The sequence below is a fragment of the Ciona robusta genome, chromosome 10 (assembly GCF_009617815.1).
Source record: "Ciona robusta chromosome 10, ASM961781v2".
Taxonomy (NCBI): Eukaryota; Metazoa; Chordata; class Ascidiacea; order Phlebobranchia; family Cionidae; genus Ciona; species Ciona robusta.
Window position 1 is genome coordinate 7,686,501 of NC_143244.1, and position 24,476 is coordinate 7,710,976.

Sequence of the window (24,476 nt, forward strand, 5' to 3'; positions counted from 1 at the left end):
ATGGCGGGACAACGACAGTCGTTATAACACGGGTGTTCTGTTTTATACACCTCGTGCCCGCTTACAAGTTACCACATATGTAACTTATTTATCCTCGCATGGCGGGACAACGACAGTCGTTATAACACGGGTGTTCTGTTTTATACACCTCGTGCCCGCTTACAAGTTACCAGGTATGTAACTTATTTATCCTTGCATGGCGGGGCAACGACAGTCGTTATAACACGGGTGTTTTGTTTTATACACCTCGTGCCCGCTTACAAGTTACCACATATGTAACTTATTTATCCTCGCATGGCGGGACAACGACAGTCGTTATAACACGGGTGTTCTGTTTCATACACCTCGTGCCCGCTTACAAGTTACCAGGTATGTAACTTATTTATCCTCGCATGGCGGGACAACGACAGTCGTTATAACACGGGTGTTCTGTTTTATACACCTCGTGCCCGCTTACAAGTTACCACATATGTAACTTATTTATCCTCGCATGGCGGGACAACGACAGTCGTTATAACACGGGTGTTCTGTTTTATACACCTCGTGCCCGCTTACAAGTTACCAGGTATGTAACTTATTTATCCTTGCATGGCGGGGCAACGACAGTCGTTATAACACGGGTGTTTTGTTTTATACACCTCGTGCCCGCTTACAAGTTACCACATATGTAACTTATTTATCCTCGCATGGCGGGGCAACGACAGTCGTTATAACACGGGTGTTCTGTTTTATACACCTCGTGCCCGCTTACAAGTTACCACATATGTAACTTATTTATCCTTGCATGGCGGGGCAACGACAGTCGTTATAACACGGGTGTTTTGTTTTATACACCTCGTGCCCGCTTACAAGTTACCACATATGTAACTTATTTATCCTTGCATGGCGGGGCAACGACAGTCGTTATAACACGGGTGTTCTGTTTCATACACCTCGTGCCCGCTTACAAGTTACCACATATGTAACTTATTTATCCTTGCATGGCGGGGCAACGACAGTCGTTATAACACGGGTGTTCTGTTTCATACACCTCGTGCCCGCTTACAAGTTACCACATATGTAACTTATTTATCCTTGCATGGCGGGGCAACGACAGTCGTTATAACACGGGTGTTTTGTTTTATACACCTCGTGCCCGCTTACAAGTTACCACGTATGTAACTTATTTATCCTTGCATGGCGGGGCAACGACAGTCGTTATAACACGGGTGTTCTGTTTTATACACCTCGTGCCCGCTTACAAGTTACCACATATGTAACTTATTTATCCTCGCATGGCGGGGCAACGACAGTCGTTATAACACGGGTGTTCTGTTTTATACACCTCGTGCCCGCTTACAAGTTACCACATATGTAACTTATTTATCCTTGCATGGCGGGGCAACGACAGTCGTTATAACACGGGTGTTTTGTTTTATACACCTCGTGCCCGCTTACAAGTTACCACATATGTAACTTATTTATCCTCGCATGGCGGGGCAACGACAGTTGTTATAACACAGGTGTTCTGTTTCATACACCTCGTGCCCGCTTACAAGTTACCACATATGTAACTTATTTATCCTTGCATGGCGGGGCAACGACAGTCGTTATAACACGGGTGTTTTGTTTTATACACCTCGTGCCCGCTTACAAGTTACCACGTATGTAACTTATTTATCCTTGCATGGCGGGGCAACGACAGTCGTTATAACACGGGTGTTCTGTTTTATACACCTCGTGCCCGCTTACAAGTTACCACATATGTAACTTATTTATCCTTGCATGGCGGGGCAACGACAGTCGTTATAACACGGGTGTTTTGTTTTATACACCTCGTGCCCGCTTACAAGTTACCACATATGTAACTTATTTATCCTCGCATGGCGGGGCAACGACAGTTGTTATAACACAGGTGTTCTGTTTCATACACCTCGTGCCCGCTTACAAGTTACCACATATGTAACTTATTTATCCTTGCATGGCGGGGCAACGACAGTTGTTATAACACAGGTGTTCTGTTTCATACACCTCGTGCCCGCTAACTTTGTGGGTGATAGTTTTAATATATAGCTGACAGTTTAGACAACCTGAAAGAAATCACTGGGTTGGAGCAGTTGCGATCAAGTATGGCAGTATTAAGCCTCTATCAATTTAAACGATTGCCCGATTTAATATCAGCGCACAGTATGGCCACTACGCGGCACTGGCATTAAATTGAATTATACGAAATCCGGTCGAGTATATAAAGTATATATGCATAAGTGCCTAATACATGGTTGTCTGCGGTTCCGAGAGTTTTAATCTAGATGAGGTAGGTAACACTGTATTAGGGAGTTACCCGTCAACGGAAGTTAAGTTTTACCATTAAGTTAGTTAGTATACTATAGTGTAGGGTGGGGAAAATGGGACATATTTTTCATTCTGTTTTCTTGTCTCATTTGGTAGTAAACAAAGAACATTTAAAGAATTATCATACCGTATTCTTGTGACTCGCATAGACCGTTGTTAATTATTTAAAACATGATCAAGATATTTGGATATTATGTGCTAAAGATGTCCCATCTTTCCCATTCTACTATATTATGGATAACAGCCTTATAAAGCTTTTTTCTAATATTACAATTAACTTATTCCAGTCACATTTGAATACTACAAGGGACGATTTTTCATATTTTCCCCACAAACTGCAAATCACTCCGTTGCAAAATCCACATGTGTTGAATTGGGTGGCCACCTTGCAATTATACCAGATGCAGAAACTCAAGCCTTTATTCAAACTAAAGGAGCTGCTTACAAGAAAGCAAAGAAATGGATGACAAGCAATAATTATGGTTAGATTTGAAGATAATGATAGTATAAAACATGGCTACCAAACTCAAATGAAAAATGGATGTAATTTGTTTATCCCCGCGTGGCTGGGAAACGACAGTCGTTATAACGGGGCCGTTCTGTTTCATACACCTCGTGCCAGCTTACGAGTTATTATGTATGCAACTTTGTGGCTGAAAAAAGAACCTTAACAATATAACAAACTTCAGGGGTAACGTAGAATTCACCAATTTTACACAAAGTACTGCATGTATTTTACTATTAACCGTTAAGGGTTGCGGAAAGTTTGGAGAATTAAAAGGTGTTGTGCGCAAAATTTATTTATTCCTGAGGTTTTAGATCCACAAATACTCTTCTAACCATGTACCTTTTAAAGAACAATAATTCCTGAAAAGTGGTAAATAAAATTACAGACATATACACATTGAAACAAATCAAAGTTAAAATTGGTCTGGATTACAGAGACACATATTTAGAGTATCTAAAGGGGGCATAATCAAAGAATTAGAATCACTTATATTTCAAGTTGTTTAATCTTATATTTCAAGTTTGTTGTTTAAAGTAATCTTATAGAAGACTCTTAACAAAGATAAAAAAAAACGGATAAAATTGTATTTCTTGATCCTAAGTTTAATCATATATTGCTGAAATAATAAATATACCAAAACAAATGTAGATTATTCTCGTAATATATAACGATAACACAGATACTGGCAGTCTTTAAAAGGCAGCTGTGAACCCTAATAGATTGAGAAACACGTATAAAAAGTGTTGTTAAAGTTGTTATATATTCCAGCTTACATTGATGCAGTGAAGACATCAGATGGAACTGGTTGGGAATGGAGCACAACACATGACAAGTTTTACTTCAAAACAACTCGACGTGGATATGGTGGTAATGATTCGTATTACACTCTTACATTTCTTTGAGCTTGACCCTAAAATACTCATTTCTGTTGAATTTTCTGTAACTATTGATACTTGACTTGTCAGAAAACAAAATTGTGTTGTTGTATTTCCACCTAATTAGTTTCTGTTTTGTCCTGTAATGCAAGGCCTGTGTCACTGCATTTAAATTGGGTCCTAACAAAAGCAAATACTTGTAACAGGGCCTACTATTAACTATGGAAAGTACAACAACTGGCATTTGTACAGTCCAAACAATGAAAATACATCAGTTATTGGATCTGAGCTTGAAAAATTCTCTTGGAGTTGGCAATCCGTATCTGCCTCAACTGTGGCTCATTATATCTGTCAGATTACAGGTGATGAATGAATGAAACTTATTATTCTTTTCATGGCGGGAAAACGACAGTCGTTACAACACGGGTGTTCTGTTTCATACACCTTGTGCCCGCTTACAAGTTATTTTTCATGTATGAGTTATCACATATCCAAAGAAATATATAATTTGCCAATATATATCTCTTTGTTAAACTATTCGCTGGGAATTTGTTTGTATTTAATAGCCCTTAATCTAACAACTTAAAAAAAGTATATAAAGATTATTATTTTCATGTTTTTCAGCCATGTCAGAATACTACAAGGGAAGCTATTTCTTTTTTATGGCACAAGTTGTGAATCACGCTGGCGCAAAATCCACATGTGTTGAATTGGGTGGCCACCTTGCAATTATACCAGATGCAGAAACTCAAGCCTTCATTCAAACTAAAGGAGCTGCTTACAAGAAAGCAAGGAAATGGATGACAAGCAATAATCATGGTAAACTTTAATAATACCTTAGTGGATAAATAGTTGTTAAAACAATGCATGCAACTTGTATATATTCCAGCTTACATTGATGCAGTGAAGACATCAGATGGAACTGGTTGGGAATGGAGCACAACACATGACAAGTTTTACTTTAAAACAACTTCACGTGGAATTCATGGTAATTTAATAATTCCTTATTTAAATGTTGTTGCATTTCAATGCCCTTGAATAAATGAATGTAACTTGTTTATCCTCCCATGGCAGGGGAACAATTTTATACACCTCTTGCATGCTTGCTTGTTACCACAAATGTAATTTTTTTAATAGTATTCATAATTTTATCTTGGTTGACAATTTAAACAACCCATCATTGACTACTGGGTTGGAAAAATTGCTGTTAAATGTCTTGCGCAATGCCAACATTGGTAGCAGTCTCGAACCTGGGCCCAATTTTCTATAATTTTACAGTAACCACTCTAACCACTGCACCAACATCTTATATTTTCACAATATATATGGTAGAGGGTTAACTTCAAACAACTCACAAAGAACATTAAACAGGTCCTCATATAAATAATGGGAAGTACAACAACTGGCATATTTATAGACCAAACTACATTGGAAATTACGCAGTTATTGTGTCTAATTATGGAAAGTACTCTTGGAGCTGGAATTCTGTCTCAGCCGAAACTATGGCTCATTACATATGTCAAGTTAGAGGTAATTTTTCTCTGTGCTTTCTATGTTATTTTGTTTGTAAACTTTAAACCTCATTGAAAAAAAACCTGAATATCATAAATTTTTAAATGAATGTAACTTATTTATCCTCGCATGGCGAGGCAATGACAGTCATTATAACACGGGTGTTCTGTTTCATACACCTCGTGCCAGCTTACGAGTTACCATGTATGTAACTTATTTATACTGTGGGCCGGTAATGACAGTCATGATAACACGAGTGTTCTGTTTTTCTACAGTTAAGCGGTCTAACCTAAGACTTAGAAAGAGCTCATCTGCAGATTATTTGTGGGTTATATGTTTTTGTTGATTTCAGCTAAATTCGAATACTTCAATGCAAACTTGTTTCATTTTTCCCCACAAACTGTAAATCACGCTGCTGCAAAATCAACATGTGTTGAATTGGGTGGTCACCTTGCAATTATACCAGATGCAGAAACTCAAGCCTTCATTCAAACTAAAGGAGCTGCTTACAAGAGTGAAGGGAAATGGATGATAAACAATAATAATGGTTAGACCCTACTGCGTTTGAGCAATTGCCGTTAAATGTCTTGCCTAAGTACACACAAACGCACAGTGGTGGCAGTGTCAAGCTTTGAACCTCAAACCTCTGGGCTAGAGGCAGGTGTACTAACTACTGTGCCACTGCGCTGAACATAAATATACCAAAACAAATCTAGATTATTTTTGTAATAGATAACGATAACTCAGATACTGGCCATCTTTAAAAGGCAGTTGTAATGGATAGGTTGAGAAACACGTATGAACAGTGTTGTTAAAGTTATTTTATATTCCAGCTTGGATTGATGCAGTGAAGACATCAGATGGAACTGGTTGGGAATGGAGCACAACGCATGACAAGTTTTACTTTAAAACAACTCCACGCGTATATGGTGGTAATTTTCGAATTCATTATTAGTTATGATATTGTATTTTAGTGATTTCGCTTTCATTGTTGTAGTTTAAGTGCACTGAAATTATTAGTTTATTTTTTGATGTTTCGATGGTTACCGTTTTTGTACATCTTATCAGAAAGCCACCAAATTCTGGGCGTTGGTGTAAAAAATCCCAGGTCCCATGACATGCCTCACTGTAGGACCTCACCAATATAGAATAGAATGTGCATATACAATGTTGTGGTAATGGGCAACTCTGGCCTAAATCCCAGGTTTCATTGCATGCCTCCATGTAGAACCTCACCCATATAGAATAGAATGTGCATATACAATGTTGGGGTAATGGGACAACTCTGGTCTAAATCCCAGGTCCCATGGCGTGCCTCACTGTAGGACCTCACCAATATAGAATAGAATGTGCATATACAATGTTGTGGTAATGGGCAACTCTGGCCTAAATCCCAGGTTTCATTGCATGCCTCCATGTAGAACCTCACCCATATAGAATAGAATGTGCATATACAATGTTAGGGTAATGAGTCAACTCTGGCCTAATTATTATGTATATTCTTCTACATGTATTAACAGATTCTAACATATTAAATGGGAGGTACAGCAACTGGCATATCCACAGTCCGTACAAAGGAAATAAATCCGCAATGGGGTCTAACCTTGGCTATTATTATTCTTGGAGTTGGCAATCTGTATCTGCCTCAACTGTGGCTCATTATATCTGTCAAATTACAGGTGATGAATGAAAGAAACTTATTTATCCTCGCATGGCGGGGCAATGACAGTCGTTATAACACGGGTGTTCTGTTTCATACACCTCGTGCCCGCTTACAAGTTACCACGTATGTAACTTTGTGGGTGATTGTTTTATGTATGGTAGACAATTTAGACAACCAATTAGTGATCACTGAGTTGGAGCAATTGCCCGTAAGTGTCTTGCCCAAGGACACTTACGCCCACAATTGTAGCAACGTTGAGCCTTGAACCCGTATCCTCATGTTTAGAAAATGTCATAATATAAATTTATTAGTTACTAAATATACAGCACACAACAATCTAGTCCAATGTTGTACCATATACATATTTTGCCAATATATATCTCTTTGTTATGCCATTAGCACTTTATTTAACAACTAGGTGACTTTAAAGTATTTTATGTAGGTTAATATCTCCATGATTTTCAGCCATGTCAGAATACTACAAGGGAAGTTATTTCATTTTTGTGGCACAAGTTGTGAATCACGCTGATGCAAAATCAACATGTGTTGAATTGGGTGGTCACCTTGCAATTATACCAGATGCAAAAACTCAAACTTTTATTCAAACTAAAGGAGAAGCTTACAAGAAAGCAAGAAAATGGATGACAAGCAATAATGATGGTTAAGCTTGTAGATTAAAATACTAAATTAACAAAGATTTGAACATAATTTGTTATAACACAGGTGTTCTGTTTCATACACCTCGTTGCTTACAAGTTACCACGTATGTTACTTATTTATCCTCGCTGAAGAGAGCAACAGCAGTCGTTATAACACGAGTGTTCTGTTTCATACACCTCGTGCGCGCTTACGAGTTACCAAGTATGTAACTTTGTGGGTGATTATTTTTATGTATCCTGACAATTTAGACAACCCATTACTGACCACTGGGTTGAAGTAATTGCTGTCTAGTCCCTTGCTCAAGGTCACATACGCCCACAATTACACCAGCTTGTTAAAGATGTAGCAAATCATTGTTTTACAGCTTGGATTGATGCAGTGAAGACATCAGATGGAACTGGATGGGAATGGAGCACAACGCATGACAAGTTTTACTTCAAAACAACTGTACGCGGAATTGGTGGTAATTTATTTGTACTTGAAGAATTGATCCTTAAAAATTTTTTGAATTAATTTTAGCTAATTTTATTACTTTTGTGTAATGCAGGTCCGTTCATGGTGAATGGAAAATACAACAACTGGCATATGTACAATCCAAACCATCTGGGTGACAATGCGGTAACAAGCTCATATCCTGATGCCAATGTTTGGAGATGGAGAACTGCTTATGCTTCATCCAAAGCTCAGTATATTTGTCAGGTTAAAGGTAACAATGGACTAGAATTTAATTGAGTTTTTGTACGGTGCCACAAGTTAATGGGGGGCAGATGCAATGCATTGTGGACGTATGTGTCCTTGGGCAAGACACTTAATGACATTTGCTCCGACCCAGTGGTCACTAATGGGTTGTCTAAATTATCAACCATGGAGTAAAACGATTACCACAAAGTTACATACATGGTAACTCGTAAGTGGGCACGAGGTGTATGAAACAGAACACCCGTGTTATAACGACTGTCGTTGCCCCGCCATGCAAGGATAAATAAGTTACATACGTGGTAACTTGTAAGCGGGCACGAGGTGTATGAAACACAACACCCGTGTTATAACGACTGTTGTTGCACCGCCATGCGAGGATCATTAAGTTACATATGTGGTAACTTGTAAGCGGACACAAGGTGTATGAAACAGAACACCCGTGTTATAACGACTGTCGTTGCCCCGCCATGCGAGGATAAATAAGTTACATACGTGGTAACTTGTAAGCGGGCATGAGGTGTATGAAACACAACACCCGTGTTATAACGACTGTTGTTGCCCCGCCATGCGAGGATAAATAAGTTACATACATGGTAACTTGTAGGCAGGCATGAGGTGTATGAAACACAACACCCGTGTTATAACGACTGTTGTTGCCCCGCCATGCGAGGATAAATAAGTTACATACATGGTAACTTGTAGGCAGGCATGAGGTGTATGAAACACAACACCCGTGTTATAACGACTGTTGTTGCCCCGCCATGCGAGGATAAATAAGTTACATACATGGTAACTTGTAGGCAGGCACGAGGTGCATGAAACACAACACCCGTGTTATAACGACTGTTGTTGCCCCGCCATGCGAGGATCATTAAGTTACATATGTGGTAACTTGTAGGCAGGCATGAGGTGTATGAAACACAACACCCGTGTTATAACGACTGTTGTTGCACCGCCATGCGAGGATAAATAAGTTACATACGTGGTAACTCATAAGCTGGCACGAGGTGTATGAAACACAACACCCGTGTTATAACGACTGTTGTTGCACCGCCATGCAAGGATAAATAAGTTACATACGTGGTAACTTGTAAGCGGGCACGAGGTGTATGAAACAGAACACCCGTGTTATAACGACTGTTGTTGCACCGCCATGCAAGGATAAATAAGTTACATACGTGGTAACTTGTAAGCGGGCACGAGGTGTATGAAACAGAACACCCGTGTTATAACGACTGTTGTTGCACCGCCATGCAAGGATAAATAAGTTACATACGTGGTAACTTGTAAGCGGGCACGAGGTGTATGAAACACAACACCCGTGTTATAACGACTGTCAGTGCCCCGTCATGCGAGGATAAATAAGTTACATACGTGGTAACTTGTAAGCGGGCATGAGGTGTATGAAACAGAACACCCGTGTTATAACGACTGTTGTTGCCCCGCCATGCGAGGATAAATAAGTTACATTTTACTGTTTCCTATTTTTCTGTTTTTCTTTCAGTTTGGTTAGAATACCACAACAGAAATTTGTTCTTTTTTTCTCCATTTGTTGAAAGTCACGCTGGTGCAAATTCAACATGTGTTGAATTGGGTGGTCACCTTGCAATTATACCAGATGCAGAAACTCAAGCCTTCATTCAAACTAAAGGAGCTGCTTACAAGAAAGAAGGGAAATGGATGACAAGCAATAATTATGGTTAGATATATACTTAACATTGTAAATATGTTGCAATAATCACCATTGTTTCACAGCTTACATTGATGCAGTGAAGACATCAGATGGAACTGGATGGGAATGGAGCACAACACATGACAAGTTTTACTTTAAAACAACTCCACGTGGAAAGGGTAACTTGATATATCATTTATAGAGTTGTTTAGTTAGTATTTTATCTCTTTACTCTATCTCCTTTTTTTATATTTTATCTCTTTTTTATCTTTTGTCCTTGGGCAAGACTCTTAACAGCAATTGCTCCAACCCAGTGGCCACTAATGGGTTGTCTAAATTGTCAACCATGCATAAAAACAATCACCCACAAAGTTACATAATTGGTAACACATAGGCGGACACGAGATATATGAAACAGAACACCCGTGTTATAACAACTGTCGTTGCTCGGTCATGCTAGGATAAATAAGTTACATACGTGGTAACTCGTAAGCTGGCACGAGGTGTATGAAACAGAACACCCGTGTTATAATGACCTCTATGCGAGGATAAATAAGTTACATTCATCTAACATCCTAATCATACCACTATTTCTAACGCAGGTTCATCCATGGTAAATGGCAAATACAACAACTGGCATATCTACAATCCAAACAAGGGAGATTATGGAATGACAAGTTCATATTCTGATGCTTTTATTTGGAGATGGAGATCAACCTATCCATTATTCATAGCTCATTATATCTGTCAGTTTAGAGGTAAAAATAAACCTAAATATAAATATAATGTGTATGCAGACTGAATGAGAAATTTTGTTTTAGTAAAAAGCACAAAACTTGTTGCATCCAAATCTACTTTGAATGTAAAATATGGAGAAGATTTTGTTCTTTGTTCGTCGAACACAAACCTTGGACCTCTTGTGTCTTGGAGGATGTAAGTGTTATATGTATTGTCGTACAAATGATAATTGAATGAATGTGTCTTGTTTATCTTCGCATGGCGGGCAACGACAGTCGTTATAACACGGGTGTTCTGTTTTAAACACCTCGTGCCCGCTTACCAGTTACCATGTATGTAACTTATTTATCCTCGCATGGCGGGGCAACGACAGTCGTTATAACAGAAGTGTTCTGTTTCCTACACCTTATGTCCGCTTACAAGTTACCAAGTATACAACTTTGTGGGTGGTTGCTTTTTCTATATTGCTGATAATTTGGACAACCCATTAGTTACCATTGGGTTGGAGCAATTATCATTGTGTGCCTTGCCCAAGGACACCCACAACTGTAGCGGCATCAAGCCTTGAACCTATGTCTTCTAGTTTAGAAAAAAAGGCCCTTAATATCTACACCATGGTACTCAGGCTCAAGAATTTTTTTTTACTGTTTTAAATATCCATATTTTGCATTTTAATCAATGTGCCATGATGCTGGTTATTTTTAAAAAAGCATTTTTTGTTACAGAAACTCACGAGATGTTTCAACAAACGCAAATGACCGAGTTTATCAAATAATTACCCAGCCTTCACTGGTTGGGGTTTCTACATCACGTTTGTATTTAACTCGTGGTTTGCATCGGAATTCTGGTGTTTATACTTGCAATGCTACTTCCCTTGAACAATCTGCTGTAACTAATGTGACAAGTATGTTAAATTATGTCTTTCATTTTAAAATGCATAGAAGATACTAACAAAAATTTGTATAAACACATTAAAACAAAAAATGTATAAGCACCTTTAAACAAAAAAAAACGTATAAGCACCTTCAAACAAAAAAAAACGTATAAGCACCTTCAAACAAAAAAAAACGTATAAGCACCTTAAAACAAAAAAACGTATAAGCACCTTAAAACAAAAAAAAACGTATAAGCACCTTAAAACAAAAAAAATGTATAAGCACCTTAAAACAAAAAAACGTATAAGCACCTTAAAACAAAAAAAATGTATAAGCACCTTAAAACAAAAAAAATGTATAAGCACCTTAAAACAAAAAAAATGTATAAGCACCTTAAAACAAAAAAACGTATAAGCACCTTAAAACAAAAAAAAACGTATAAGCACCTTAAAACAAAAAAAAATAGGTCCCTTTAAACACCCTAAATATACAAAATCTGGGGCCAAAATAGGAACTGAAAATGTTGGTAAATTCAACATACAGTAATCTGTCAGTGAGTTGCAACTAATTAAAACACTTTACCATGCAAGTGGAAGAAATCAGAGATTAGAAACTGTAATTAGGAAAAAAAGGTTGATTTTATTTAAGGGTTATGGGTTCAAGGCTCATTCCTGCTATCATTGTGGGCGTATGTAAGACACTTAACGGTAATTGCTCCAACCCAGTGGTCACTAATGGGTTGTCTAAATTGTCAGCCATACATTAAAAAAATGCAAAAAGTATACACTTATAAGTAAACATTGAAAATATACTTATTTCACAGTTGACAAGCGACCAAGGTTACTTGAAATTAAATCATCACCACTAACCTACACATTTATCGGTGAAACTTTGCCCAATGTTCATTGGGAAGTTAATGGTGTCACAGTTGAACAAGGAATCTCATTCATAACTAACACAATGTTGAATACACATGAAGTGTCAAGCCAAGTTTCTAACTTATTAATATTTGGAAGTACAGATGTTGTTTCATGTTGGGCAAATACTTCAGATGGTTCTTCAAACTTAATATCTAAAACTGGATTTTCAGGTAAGCATTTAATGTCATATAACTGAACATAAATGTATTACATAACCTAAATCTTGATAACATTAGTTAAATGTATTAGATGTGTTCATATACTGTACATGCATTACTCTAAATGAAACATTTTTTATCATTGCGTGGCCCGGCAAAGACAGTCGTTATAACACGGGTGTTCTGTTTCATACACCCCGTGCTTGCTTACAAGTTACCACGTATGTAACTTAATTATCCTCACGTGGCTGGAAAGCGACAGTTGTTAAACACGGGTGTTTTGTTTCATACACCTCGTGCCTGCTTACTAGTTACCAGGTGTCTAACTTAGAAGGTAATAATTTTTTTTTTATGTGTTTCTATCAATTATAACTTCATGTCAAATAACTTCAGATGCTCCAAGCTCAGCCATCACTTCCTCACCTGGTGGTTGCCCTGGTAACCAACTGCAAATTAACTGGACAGATATTACCAAAACCAGTGGTAACATTATATACAATGTGAGCATTACTAGTTCAAGTCTAACCTACACGAAAACTGTCAATCAAACATCAACAAGTGACAACAAATATTCAATCACTTTTGATAACTTGACACCAAGGACGGAATATAACATTGAGGTAGATTGTTTTGCTATAACATTGAGGCAACTTACACTTGTTTTATATTATTGTAATCATGTGATTCTATTTGGCTTATTTCTTCCAAGTGGCATAGTGGCTAGTGTTCAAGTCTAGAGGATACCGGGTTCAATGCTCGATACTGATACATATAAACAAGGCACGAGGTGTATGAAGCAAAACACCCATGTTATAACGACTGTCGTTGCCCCGCCATGCGAGAATAAATAAGTTACATACGTGGTAACTTGTAAGTTGGCATGAGGTGTATGAAACAGAACACCCGTGTTATAACGACTGTCGTTGCCCCACCATGCGAGGAAAAATAAGTTACATTCATTCATGCTATCAGTTATAACTTATTTTTTAATCCTGGCAGATAAATCTTTTCCCAAAGTATTCCAAGAAAATTGACCGTATAGTTGGGAGGACAACTGGTGAAGAACCAAGTATTTTATCAGCAAGTGCGAACTTGGATTTCAGTAAAACATGGTGCATATTATCATGGGTAGAAGGGCCTGGGACTGGAATAATAGGAGTAACTGTAAGTTATGAAGTATAAAAGTGTGGGGGAAAAGATGGGAAACCTTTTTATTTTCTCATCCCATTTAGTACTAAACAAAGAACATTCAAAGAATTATAAAACCGTATCCTCACGACTCCCGTAGACCGTTGTTAATCTTTAAAATACAATCAGGATATTTGAATAACATGTGCTAAAGGTGTCTCATCTTACCCCACTTTACTATATCTGTATTACTTAGCAGTGAATACTGCTGTGGTTAGAACAGACACAAGGCGTGTCTGTTGGATTTTCAATTCTAGCCCAATGCTCCAACCAATATTGGCATGTGTGGATGAAACAATGATAATTACTCCAACCCAGTAGTCACTAACGGGTTGTCCAAATTGTCAGCCATACATAAAAACAATCACTCGCAAAGTTACATACGTGGTAATTTTACAAGGTGCAGAACAACTGAAGTTGTTCCACTATAATACCAATACCATCATTGTGGGCGTGTATTTCCTTGGGCAAGACACTTAATGATAATTTCTCCAACCCAGTGGTCACTAATGGGTTGGAGCAATTGTCAGCCATAGATAAAAACAACACCACATAGTTACACAGTGCACATGCTGCAAGAGGACACAGGTGTATAATTAAAGTTCCCAGCCATTTTTAAAATAAACATATATTTACCATTTTTGCCACCCAAGGATAAAATAAGTTACATTCATTCACATTAGAGGTATAACAGTAAAACAACAGACATTATAACCCACAAAGTTTTTTGTTTCAGATCCCAACTACAAGTAGCTTAAACATAAAAGCACCCGATGTGTCAGACATTACAACCAATGTAACATACAACGCACAAAGCAATAACTCAACATACAAGTTTCCTATGCATGTAAATCATAAATATGACATCACAATTGCTCCTATGACATGTTCTGAAGTTGGTTCATTTATTGAAGCAGCAGGAACATGTATTTCACCAGTGCAAGGTATGGAAAAATATATATCTTTTAAATTTGTGAAAAAGTTACATACATGGTAACTCTTAAGGGACATAAGGTGTATGAAACATAACACAGGTGTAATATAACGACTGTCGTTGCCCTGCCATGCAAGGATGAATAAGTTACACACATGGTAACTCGTAAGCAGGCACGAAGTGTATGAAACAGAACACCATGTTATAACCACTGTTGTTTCCGGCCATGCGAGAATAAATAAGTTACATTTATTCATTTTACAAACTTTATATTTATATAGACCCTTTTTAAAAATTAGGACAGTAATGTTACATTATTTAAATGAGTTAATGTATGATGTTGTTTATTGAATTCAGTACTCACTCAATAAGTTGTGTTAACATTTTCATTCCTTTAAATTAATGCCAATGTTTTATTTCAGCCCCTGCTTTTATACCAACCCCCATAACAGTTGGAAGTTCTGCCTCGCATATACAAGTAAAGAAAGCTGATGAAACTAACGGACCAATCAGGTGAAATAATACTATGTAATTTAACCTTGAACTATAAAGGTATATGCTACTCATAAGTGAGTATAAGGTGTATGAATAAAAAAACATCCAATAAAAACAATATAGAAAAACAATTACCCACAAAGTTACATAAGTGGTAACTGGTAAGCTGGCACGAGGTGTATGAAACATAACACCCGTGTTATAACGACTGTAGTTACCCCGCCAGGCGAGGATAAATAAGTTACATACGTGGTAACTCGTAAGCGGGCACGATGTGTATAAAACAGAACACCCGTGCTATAACGACTGTCATTGCCCCGCCATGCGAGGATAAATAAGTTACATACGTGGTAACTCGTAAGCGGGCACGAGGTGTATGAAACAGAACACTCGTGCTATAACGACTGTCGTTGCCCCGCCATGTGAGGATAATTAAGTTACATACGTGGTAACTCGTAAGCGGGCACGAGGTGTATAAAACAGAACACCCGTGCTATAACGACTGTCATTGCCCCGCCATGCGAGGATAAATAAGTTACATACGTGGTAACTCGTAAGCGGGCACGAGGTGTATGACGACTGTCGTTGCCCCGCCATGTGAGGATAATAAGTTACATTCATTCATTCCCGTTATTTATATCCAGTTGTTATCTTGTCATTGGTGGTGAACAAGGAAGCAACATTTATAGACATTCCTATACATGGTTGGAGATAGAAAATATAATTAGAAACCCTACACCTACTACATATTGTGCTGCAGTTTTCCCAAGGTATGTTCTGTAATAAGTTGTGAACATTTTGACTTTGAAGTCTATGGTTTAAAGAATTATTCTTAAAATGGCGGATTTTTTCACAAAACAGATTTATTTAACATATTTTTTTCTTCTACATATTGGGATACACTTTAACCAAGGTATTTTCTGTAACAAGTTGTGAATATTTTGACAACGACAATAAATTGATTGAAAAAGTCAATAATTAAAAAAATCATCATTAAATTGACCTAACATACATAATTAGAGTTTTCCCAAGGTATGTTCTGTAATAAGTTGTGAACATTTTGACACTGCAACAATTTGTCTATAATTGAAAAAACTATCATCAATTTGACAGATTTATCTTTATTTACACTTTTGTTCTACTTCATTGTTTTACCTAATTGGTTGCAACCTACTCTAAGTTAAACTATGTGATTGGTTTCACAGCCAAGCTTTCCAACACTCGTTTGCTTATATTTTATCTATAGTTTTTAATGATAATCATTTTGCTGTTAAATTATTTTGCCCCTTTTTAATTATTTAATTAATATGATTTTGCCAACATTATCGAAGTGATCGATAAATTAATCTTATCTCAGGTTCACTGAAGCAAGCAAACAAGTTGAATTATCAACCACATCTACAACACAATGCAAACTGAACACATCTTATGCTATAAGCTGCACCAACAAATTGTTGGCCAATGGAGATACATACAGGTAAGATGATTTATATTGTATTATAGCGGTTGCATAATGTTGTATTGCGAGCGGTAAACTAAGAGGGTGAATGAACACGAGACGCGGTATTTATACGGCAGATAAATGTAGGAAGAAGGCACTCGTGTACGCTTCGTGGCACACACACGTGACGGGCCACCACAGTATTGTTTTTATTGCTCCAACCAAGTGGTTACTAATGGGTTGTATGAAATTATCAGCCATATAATATATAAAAAACAATTACACAAAGTGTATGAAACAGAACATCTGTGTTATAACGACATTTTTCTTTCAATTATTATATAGTATTGTTTATAACTTAAACAGCTCAATGTGAGTTTATCGTTAAAGCCATGCTTTTAACCGACACTCTTTCCCACACTTTTATCCACAGCGTGTTTTAACGACTGTCGTTTTGCTGCTAATTTCCTTCTCTCTATTGTTTCAACAATTTTATCTCAACTATTGTTTCAAAGAGATAATAAGTTGTTTCACTTCCAGATTTCAGGTTGTGACTTTAACTCCAGCTGACGGAATTTACTTGACACAAACTAGTCATCCAATTGTTACAACCCTATCTGCAAGTTACAGTACAATCATAATAGCAAGTAAATATCTACCTTTGGTGAAACGAATGTAACTTATTTATCCTCGCAAGGCAACAACAGTCATTATAACAGATGTTCTGTTTCATACACCTCGTGCCCGCTTACAAGTTACCACGTATGTAACTTATTTATCCTCGCGTGACGGGACAATGACAGTGAATATAACACGGGTGTTCTGTTCCATACACCTCTTACCAGTTACCACGTATGTAACTTTGTTTTCTTAATTGGTTTATACTAAATTAAATATTTGTTTTCCAGGTGCAGTTGGAGGCGTGTGCATATTGATTGCTCTAATAGTTGCTATTGTAATATACAAGAAGAAAAGGTAATGGTTTGAAACTCGGCGTTGCTACCATTGTGTGTGTGTGTCCTTGGGCAAGGCACTCTACTGCAAATGCTACAACCCAGTGGTCACTAATGGGTTGGGTTGTCTAAATTGTCAGCCACACATAAAAAAAGAAAAAAATTCCCCAAAAATAATCAATATCCAGATAACTAAATTGTCAGCCATACTGAAAAACGACACATTCTGCTTAAAAGTATTCATTTAAAAAGTTACATAGGTGGTAACTCGTAAGCAGGCATGAGGTGTATAAAACAGAACACCCGTGTTATAACGACCATCGTTGCCCCGCCATGCGAGGTTAAATAAGTTACATTCATTCATCATCTTAACAGAGGTAATTTAGAAACACAAGGGAAATCACAAAGGGTTAAGTTTGTTCAACCAAACAATGCATTTCAACAAGATGATACAAACTATCAAGGTATATTCAATACATTAGTAATAACAAACTCAAAAATTTGAAAATCGCCAATTCTAATTACGAGTGTCAAATGTTTTTAAAGACACTGGGGTGACATTGCTAAAATGTATTTACACATGCACCCGTTTCAAAAATCAGGGTAACATGTCATTTCACACACGGCTAAAGTTACGCCTATGATTTAACTTTCTTTTTTTATCAGTTTTGGGGTAAAAAGTTAATTATCAATTATATCTAAGTTTCATATTTAATATTATTATATTTCATAAACTTAACACGAATATGGTATACGAATGCTGCATATTAAACACTGCATACAGAAGCATACGTCAACATGGATCAGAATTTCCAACAAGAAACAACGTCACAAAACCCACTGAATAAAAGTTATATAACCCAAGGTAATGTAATGAGATGATAGTAGTTTTGTACAGAAGTATATAATGTTTTGATGCACTGCAAACATTGTGGGTGTAGTGTATGTGTCTTTGTGCAAATTATTTAACACTAATTGGCGCCATGGCAGTGGTTAGTGTGAGGGCCCTAGCCTAGTCTATAATGTCCTGATGCCAAGAGGTCTATAATGTCCTGATGCACTGTAACCGTTGTGGGTGTAGTGTATGTGTCTTTGTGCAAATTATTTAACACTAATTGGCGCCATGGCACAGGTTAGTGCAGAGGCCTCTAGTCCAGAGGTTATAGGGCCAATGTATTAACATACTGTTCATCGTGATGTTCGTATGCGGCCTTGGGCAAAACATGACGGCATATTCTTATGATGTCTTGCCAGATGGCAGGCGAAACATCGGTCCTTTAAGATCACAATTAAATTATTTTAAAACAATTAAATTATTTTAAAAGAATTAAATTATTTTAAAAGAATTAATTTTTTTTTTAAAAATCTCTTATATGCTTCCAATATTCTTGGCTATAAGAGCATATATAACGAAATACATAAGCAGCCTAGGTGTTGGGGTAATGGGCCAAATCTGGCCTAAATCCCAGGTCCTCAACAAGGACCTCACCCATATAGAACATCATACATATATGTATTTATGCATATGATAGATGGGTATGTGGACATGCACATTCTAAATCCTGAACTAAACATCCCCACCAACAACCTGCTGAACAGATACAGGAACATGCTGGCTTTTAATGAAGCTGCTTTTAAGAAGCAATTTCAGGTAAAACTGTAGGTTTGGGGCTTAATGCTGCTACCACTGTGGGCTTAATGCTGCTACCACTGTGGGCTTAATGCTGCTACCATTGTGGGCTTAATGCTGCTACCATTGTGGGCTTAATGCTGCTACCATTGTGGGCTTAATGCTGCTACCATTGTGGGCCTAAATGTCCTTGGGCAAGACACTTAACGGCAATTGCTCCAACCCAGTGGTCACTAATGGGTTGTCTAAATTGTCAGCCATACAAAAAGACATTTACCCACAAAGTTGCATACGTGGTAACTCGTAAGCGGGCACGAGGTGTATAAAACAGAACACCCGTGTTATAACGACTGTCGTTGCCCTGCCATGCGAGGATAAATAAGTTACATTCATACATTATTTGATGTCTAATACAACATTGTATTCAAGGAACTGGCAACAGCAACAAAGAAAATTAAACTTCAGAAAACATTTGCTGAAAAAACAGAAAACCACAAGAAAAATAGAGACAAGAACACTTTACCATGTTAGTTCTATTTGTACTTTTGGCTATTACAGCACGAATTGTGACAATCAACACTCATTGAGTGTTACATCACCTTGATGAAGACGACCTGAATAGGACGTTGAAATGATGCGATTAGCTAAATTCTAGCCGGAAGAGCCAAAACACAAGTATAATATGCCCGACAGCAACTGCATATATTAGTTCTATTCTATATGGGTGAGGTGCCATAGCAAGGCACGCAAGGGGTTCTATGATTTAGGCCAGGGTTGGCCAATTACCCCAACACCCAAGGTGCTCTGCATGGCCTTACCAGATGTTGAAGCCTGTTGTTTATCAACATAGTATGGCACGAGTGTGAGCTTCATGTAAATTGCAAAGCGTGTGATTGCGCGATATTTCTGTTTGCTCATTTTAGTCACTTTTTCTGTTTGCTCATTTTAGTCACTTCCCCGACAAGAGCTTTGGAGACCTTCCCTTGATATTACTTACTTTGTGTTTGTACTTCTATGTTTTAAATAAAACTTCTTTCCCAGATGATTGTACAAGAGTTAAGCTGAAAGGAAATTCTGGAACTCCAGATTATATAAACGCAAGTTATATTGATGTAAGTTTATGAATGTATCGGTTTATTAGTTTTTTGCTAAAGAATCCTGCAAGATTTTAAAAAGGAAAAATACCAGAAATATAACATTATTATTCTGATAATATATCGTTACAGCATTTTTAATTTTTCATTCATAATACAGTATATATAGTAGGGTGGGGGAAGATGGGACACCTTTTCATTCTATTTTCTCATCACATTTGGTAGTAAACAAAGAACGTTCAAAGAATTACAAAACTGTATCCTCACGACTCTCATAGACCGTTGTTAATTGTTTCAAACCTGATCAGGCTATTTAGATATTATGTGCTAAAGGTGTCCCATCTTCCCCCACCCTACTATATTCATATTATAGTTTATAACTCAGCACTTTAAATTTCAGGGATATTCTCAGGAGCATAAATTCATATCAACCCAAGGTCCACTGGATCGAACAGCTGGAGATTTCTGGAGGATGGTTTGGGAACAAGAGTGCTTGGTTATTGTTATGCTTACTAATACTGTGGAAGCTGGCAAGGTATATTGAAAATATTTTTCATAAAACATGTGATGACATAATTGTAAACAATTAAAAAAGCTGCAATGGTTTTTATCTGACTGTATACCAGAAATTTCCTATTTTCGTCAAAACAGAATAGAACCTACTTCAATACCCAATTGAATTTGTATTATTAAACCTGTGCTTGACAATTTGGAATATCAAACACGTCAGAAATAATCTGAGAGCTTGACTGAGTAGGACAGCTCGAAAAACCTGCCGTCTTTTACTTTAGGGAAGCTTTGTGGCAGTTTTACCTTCTATGAATTTAGTTTTATTTAATTTGCTTTCTGATCATATTTGAGCCTGCTTCCATATTTTCTCAAAAAAATTATCCATTTTATTCTATATGGGTGAGGTCTCGCGGCATGGCATGGGTTCTAGGAATTAGGCCAGGGTTGGCCCATTACCCCAACATTGTATATGCACATTCTATTCTATATTGGTGAGGTCCCGCAGCGCCGCATGCAATGGGTCCTAGGATTTAGGCCAGGGTTGGCCCATTACCCCAGAAAAGCTTTAGTTTCAAGTTTCCCTCAATTGCTTACCCTAATGCTGAATATTCATGCTCACAGGCGCTGTGTACAAAATACTGGCCAGACCTCGGAAAACGTTGCACATATGATGGTTACTGTGTCGAAACTGTAGAAGAGGTGGATTACGGCTCATACATAGTAAGGACAATCAACATTGAAGAAATCAACAATCAATATACAACGGTATTGTGGAATAGTATATAACACTATTTCGAATGAATGAAGGTAACTTACTTTATCCTTGCATGGCCGGAAAACGACAGTCGTTATAACACGGGTGTGCACCTCGTGCCAGCTTACGAGTTACCATGTATGTTACTTTGTGGGTAATTATTTTATTATTTTTATGTATGGCTGATAATTTGGACAAGCCATTAATGATAGGGAAGATAAAATTAATAAAATAACGAAGAGAAAAAATCAACAAAAATCGTTAAAACATGCCATAGATAAAAATGCATAGGAAACAGCATCAGTTAAAAAGCGTGGCTGTTGAACCCAACATACAGTGAGCTCACATTGTCGTAAATGAACAATTAAAACAAATTAATATACAACTGATACGTTACATTTGTATCCAACATTAACAGTTTTATCTGAACTAATCTTGTTGGTTTAGCAGCCACGCTTTTATTTGACAATTTTATTTAAGTAGTTTTTACCCTCAGTGTGTTTTAATGACTTTTGTTTTGTTGCTAATTCCCTTTATTGCTTTAATTAACTTGGTCTTCGCTACTGCATCGAAAATATAAATAAAACGAATATTTTATGTAATAAATTTCTTTGGCATTCTCAGGTATTGCGAAAGTTACAGCATTTTCAGTACACAGAATGGTCGGGTGATGATGTGGCTTTGTTCACATCAAGTTTCATTCAAATGCAAAGGAGAGTTAACGCTGCTTGGTCGAGTCTTTTTGATGGGAAACTTTTTCCCATGGTGGTGCATGGCAGGTAATAAAAGCTTGGAGGTCTGTAAGGAGTTAATGAATATTTAAATTGTTTAAAACACGTTTTCTGTTCTATATGGGTGAGGTTCTACAGTGAGGTACGCCATTGGACCTGGGATTTAGGTCAGAGTTGGCCCATTACCCCAACATTGTATATGCACATTCTATTCTATATGGGTGAGGTCCTACAGCGAGGTACGCCATTGGACCTGGGATTTAGGCCCAACACCCAGTGTGCTACAAGCCATTAGTGACAACTGGACTGGAGCAATTGCTGTTAAGTGTTTTGCCCAAGGATACATACGCCCACAATGGTAGCAGCGACGAGATTTAAACCAAACATGCTTTGGTATCACAGCCCCAACTAGTAAACAAAACATTTTTTATCCAGCATCATGGCAAAGTGGTTAGCGGGCATGCCTGTAACCCAGAGGTAATTGATTCAAGGCTCGTCACTGCTACCATTGTGGGCGTATGTATCCTTGGGCAAAACACTTAACAGCAATTGCTCCAGTCCAGTTGTCACTAATGGGCTGTCCAAATTATCAGCCACATAAAAAAAATCCCAAAAATTTATCTCCCACAAAGTAACAATATATTAACAGTGGTGGATCAGGTCGTTGTGGGTTGTTTGTAGGATTCAATATTTTACTTGATGAAATGGAATCAAAGGATCAAGTCAATGTATTCAGGACTGTTCTTAACATGAGAAAGCAAAGAATGGGCATGGTCCAGAACATGGTGTGTATGTTTGTGTTGTAATATATATATACGACTGTATTCAGTTACTTCTGCTACCAGGCATAATGTAAAAACTCCTGGCTCATCTGGTATAAAAAAGTTGTGTATTTTCTGATTTTTTGTCTGTACTATTTATATATGTGTTGTGACATATATTATAGAACATACTCTGCTTTAAGAGAATTCATTTTTGTTATAAATGGCATGCGTGTAAGAGAAAGTTATTTTGCAAATTATTTCGAGTTAAAATGCGGATGTTTGGTGCCAATCTTTGAAATTTGAGGTTAAAGGGTAAAAACTGTGAAGATTTTTCGAAAGCAAATACTTTCTATGATACTGGCCAGTGCAGTGTTTAACAATTCTTTTCCATCACAGAAACAGTATATCTTCCTGCATAAAGTCATAAGTGAATGTTATGCACTTGGAAACACTGGGTTGGAGTAAGAACACACAAAAACATTTCAACATATTTTACAATTTGTATAAAAATCACATGTGCATTTTGATTGATCATATTTTCATATACATATTAATGAATGAATGAATCTATTTTGTCTCTTTGGTCAAAAAGATTGGAAAAGGTAACAAAAGCGACAGCCGCTATAACACGCTTATAGATAAAACAAGGACATCACTTATTCGATAAAACCGTAACCTGCACCCTACAAACAGTATAATGCAATTAATTCTATTCGACTAAGCTTCTCTATATAGGAATAAAGCCATTCATGTAGATCTATGTACAAGTGTGCTGTGTATTAAGAAACTTTTAGAATCCTAAAATATAAAGTGTTCGTAAGAAATTTCAATATTTAATGTATAGGAACGTTTTTTTAAATGATGAAATGTGATATTACATGCATTAAAAATCCATTAACATTGTAACTTACTTTATCCTCGCGTGGCCGGAAAACAACAGTCGTTGTCACACGGGTTTAACACCTCGTGCCAGCTTACAAGTTACCATGTATGACGTATGTTAGGCTATACTTTGTGGGTGATTATTTTTTGGGAGGATTTTTTTATTCTTTTATGTACGGCTGATAATTTGGACAACCCATTAGTGACCACTGGGTTGGAGCAATTGTCATTAAGTGTCTTGCCCAAGGACACATACGCCCACAATGGTAGCAGCGTCGAGCCTTGAACCCATTATTGGTAACAGGCAGGAGCGCTAACCACTATGCCACGGCGCCGGACAAAAAAAGCTCATTAAAGCCTTGCTGATTCAGGATTATCCGACAGTATTTTCCTGACTATATAGCGGATACAAAAGTCGAATATTATTTCTAACTGATAAAAATCGTGCTAAAATAGGTGCTGTATCCCAATTTCCCTCTTGGCCTAAAT

The 24,476-nt window shown here is 37.3% G+C and overlaps 1 protein-coding gene and 1 long non-coding RNA gene across 2 annotated transcripts; both read left to right on the forward strand.

Moving 5' to 3' along the window:
* The first annotated feature begins 1,760 nt into the window (after window positions 1-1,760).
* LOC149730390 (uncharacterized) lies at window positions 1,761-3,701 on the forward strand. The gene is made up of 3 exons (XR_016385932.1): window positions 1,761-2,293; window positions 2,619-2,813; window positions 3,608-3,701. It is a non-coding gene; the product is annotated as an uncharacterized LOC149730390 (long non-coding RNA).
* A 3,656-nt stretch (window positions 3,702-7,357) lies between these two features.
* Window positions 7,358-23,984, forward strand: LOC149730391 (uncharacterized). Its single transcript, XM_089887414.1, has 27 exons — window positions 7,358-7,549; window positions 7,914-8,012; window positions 8,097-8,255; window positions 9,753-9,947; window positions 10,004-10,099; window positions 10,523-10,678; window positions 10,742-10,853; window positions 11,384-11,562; window positions 12,357-12,623; window positions 13,005-13,231; window positions 13,611-13,775; window positions 14,536-14,743; window positions 15,156-15,246; window positions 15,873-15,998; window positions 16,586-16,705; window positions 17,210-17,316; window positions 17,578-17,644; window positions 17,998-18,086; window positions 18,407-18,487; window positions 19,155-19,273; window positions 19,682-19,778; window positions 20,294-20,364; window positions 20,747-20,881; window positions 21,478-21,621; window positions 22,235-22,389; window positions 22,991-23,126; window positions 23,502-23,984. Exons 1-27 carry the CDS (start codon window positions 7,531-7,533, stop codon window positions 23,568-23,570), a joined length of 3,489 nt encoding a protein of 1,162 aa, XP_089743540.1. The 5' UTR covers window positions 7,358-7,530; the 3' UTR covers window positions 23,571-23,984.
* The last annotated feature ends 492 nt before the right edge of the window (window positions 23,985-24,476 follow it).

Coding starts and splice junctions, on each gene's coding strand:
- LOC149730391 (XM_089887414.1), top strand. Junction 10,854..11,383: donor CCTCTTGTGTCTTGGAGGAT/GTAAGTGTTATA, acceptor TTTTTGTTACAG/AAACTCACGAGATGTTTCAA. Junction 17,645..17,997: donor GTAATATACAAGAAGAAAAG/GTAATGGTTTGA, acceptor TCATCTTAACAG/AGGTAATTTAGAAACACAAG.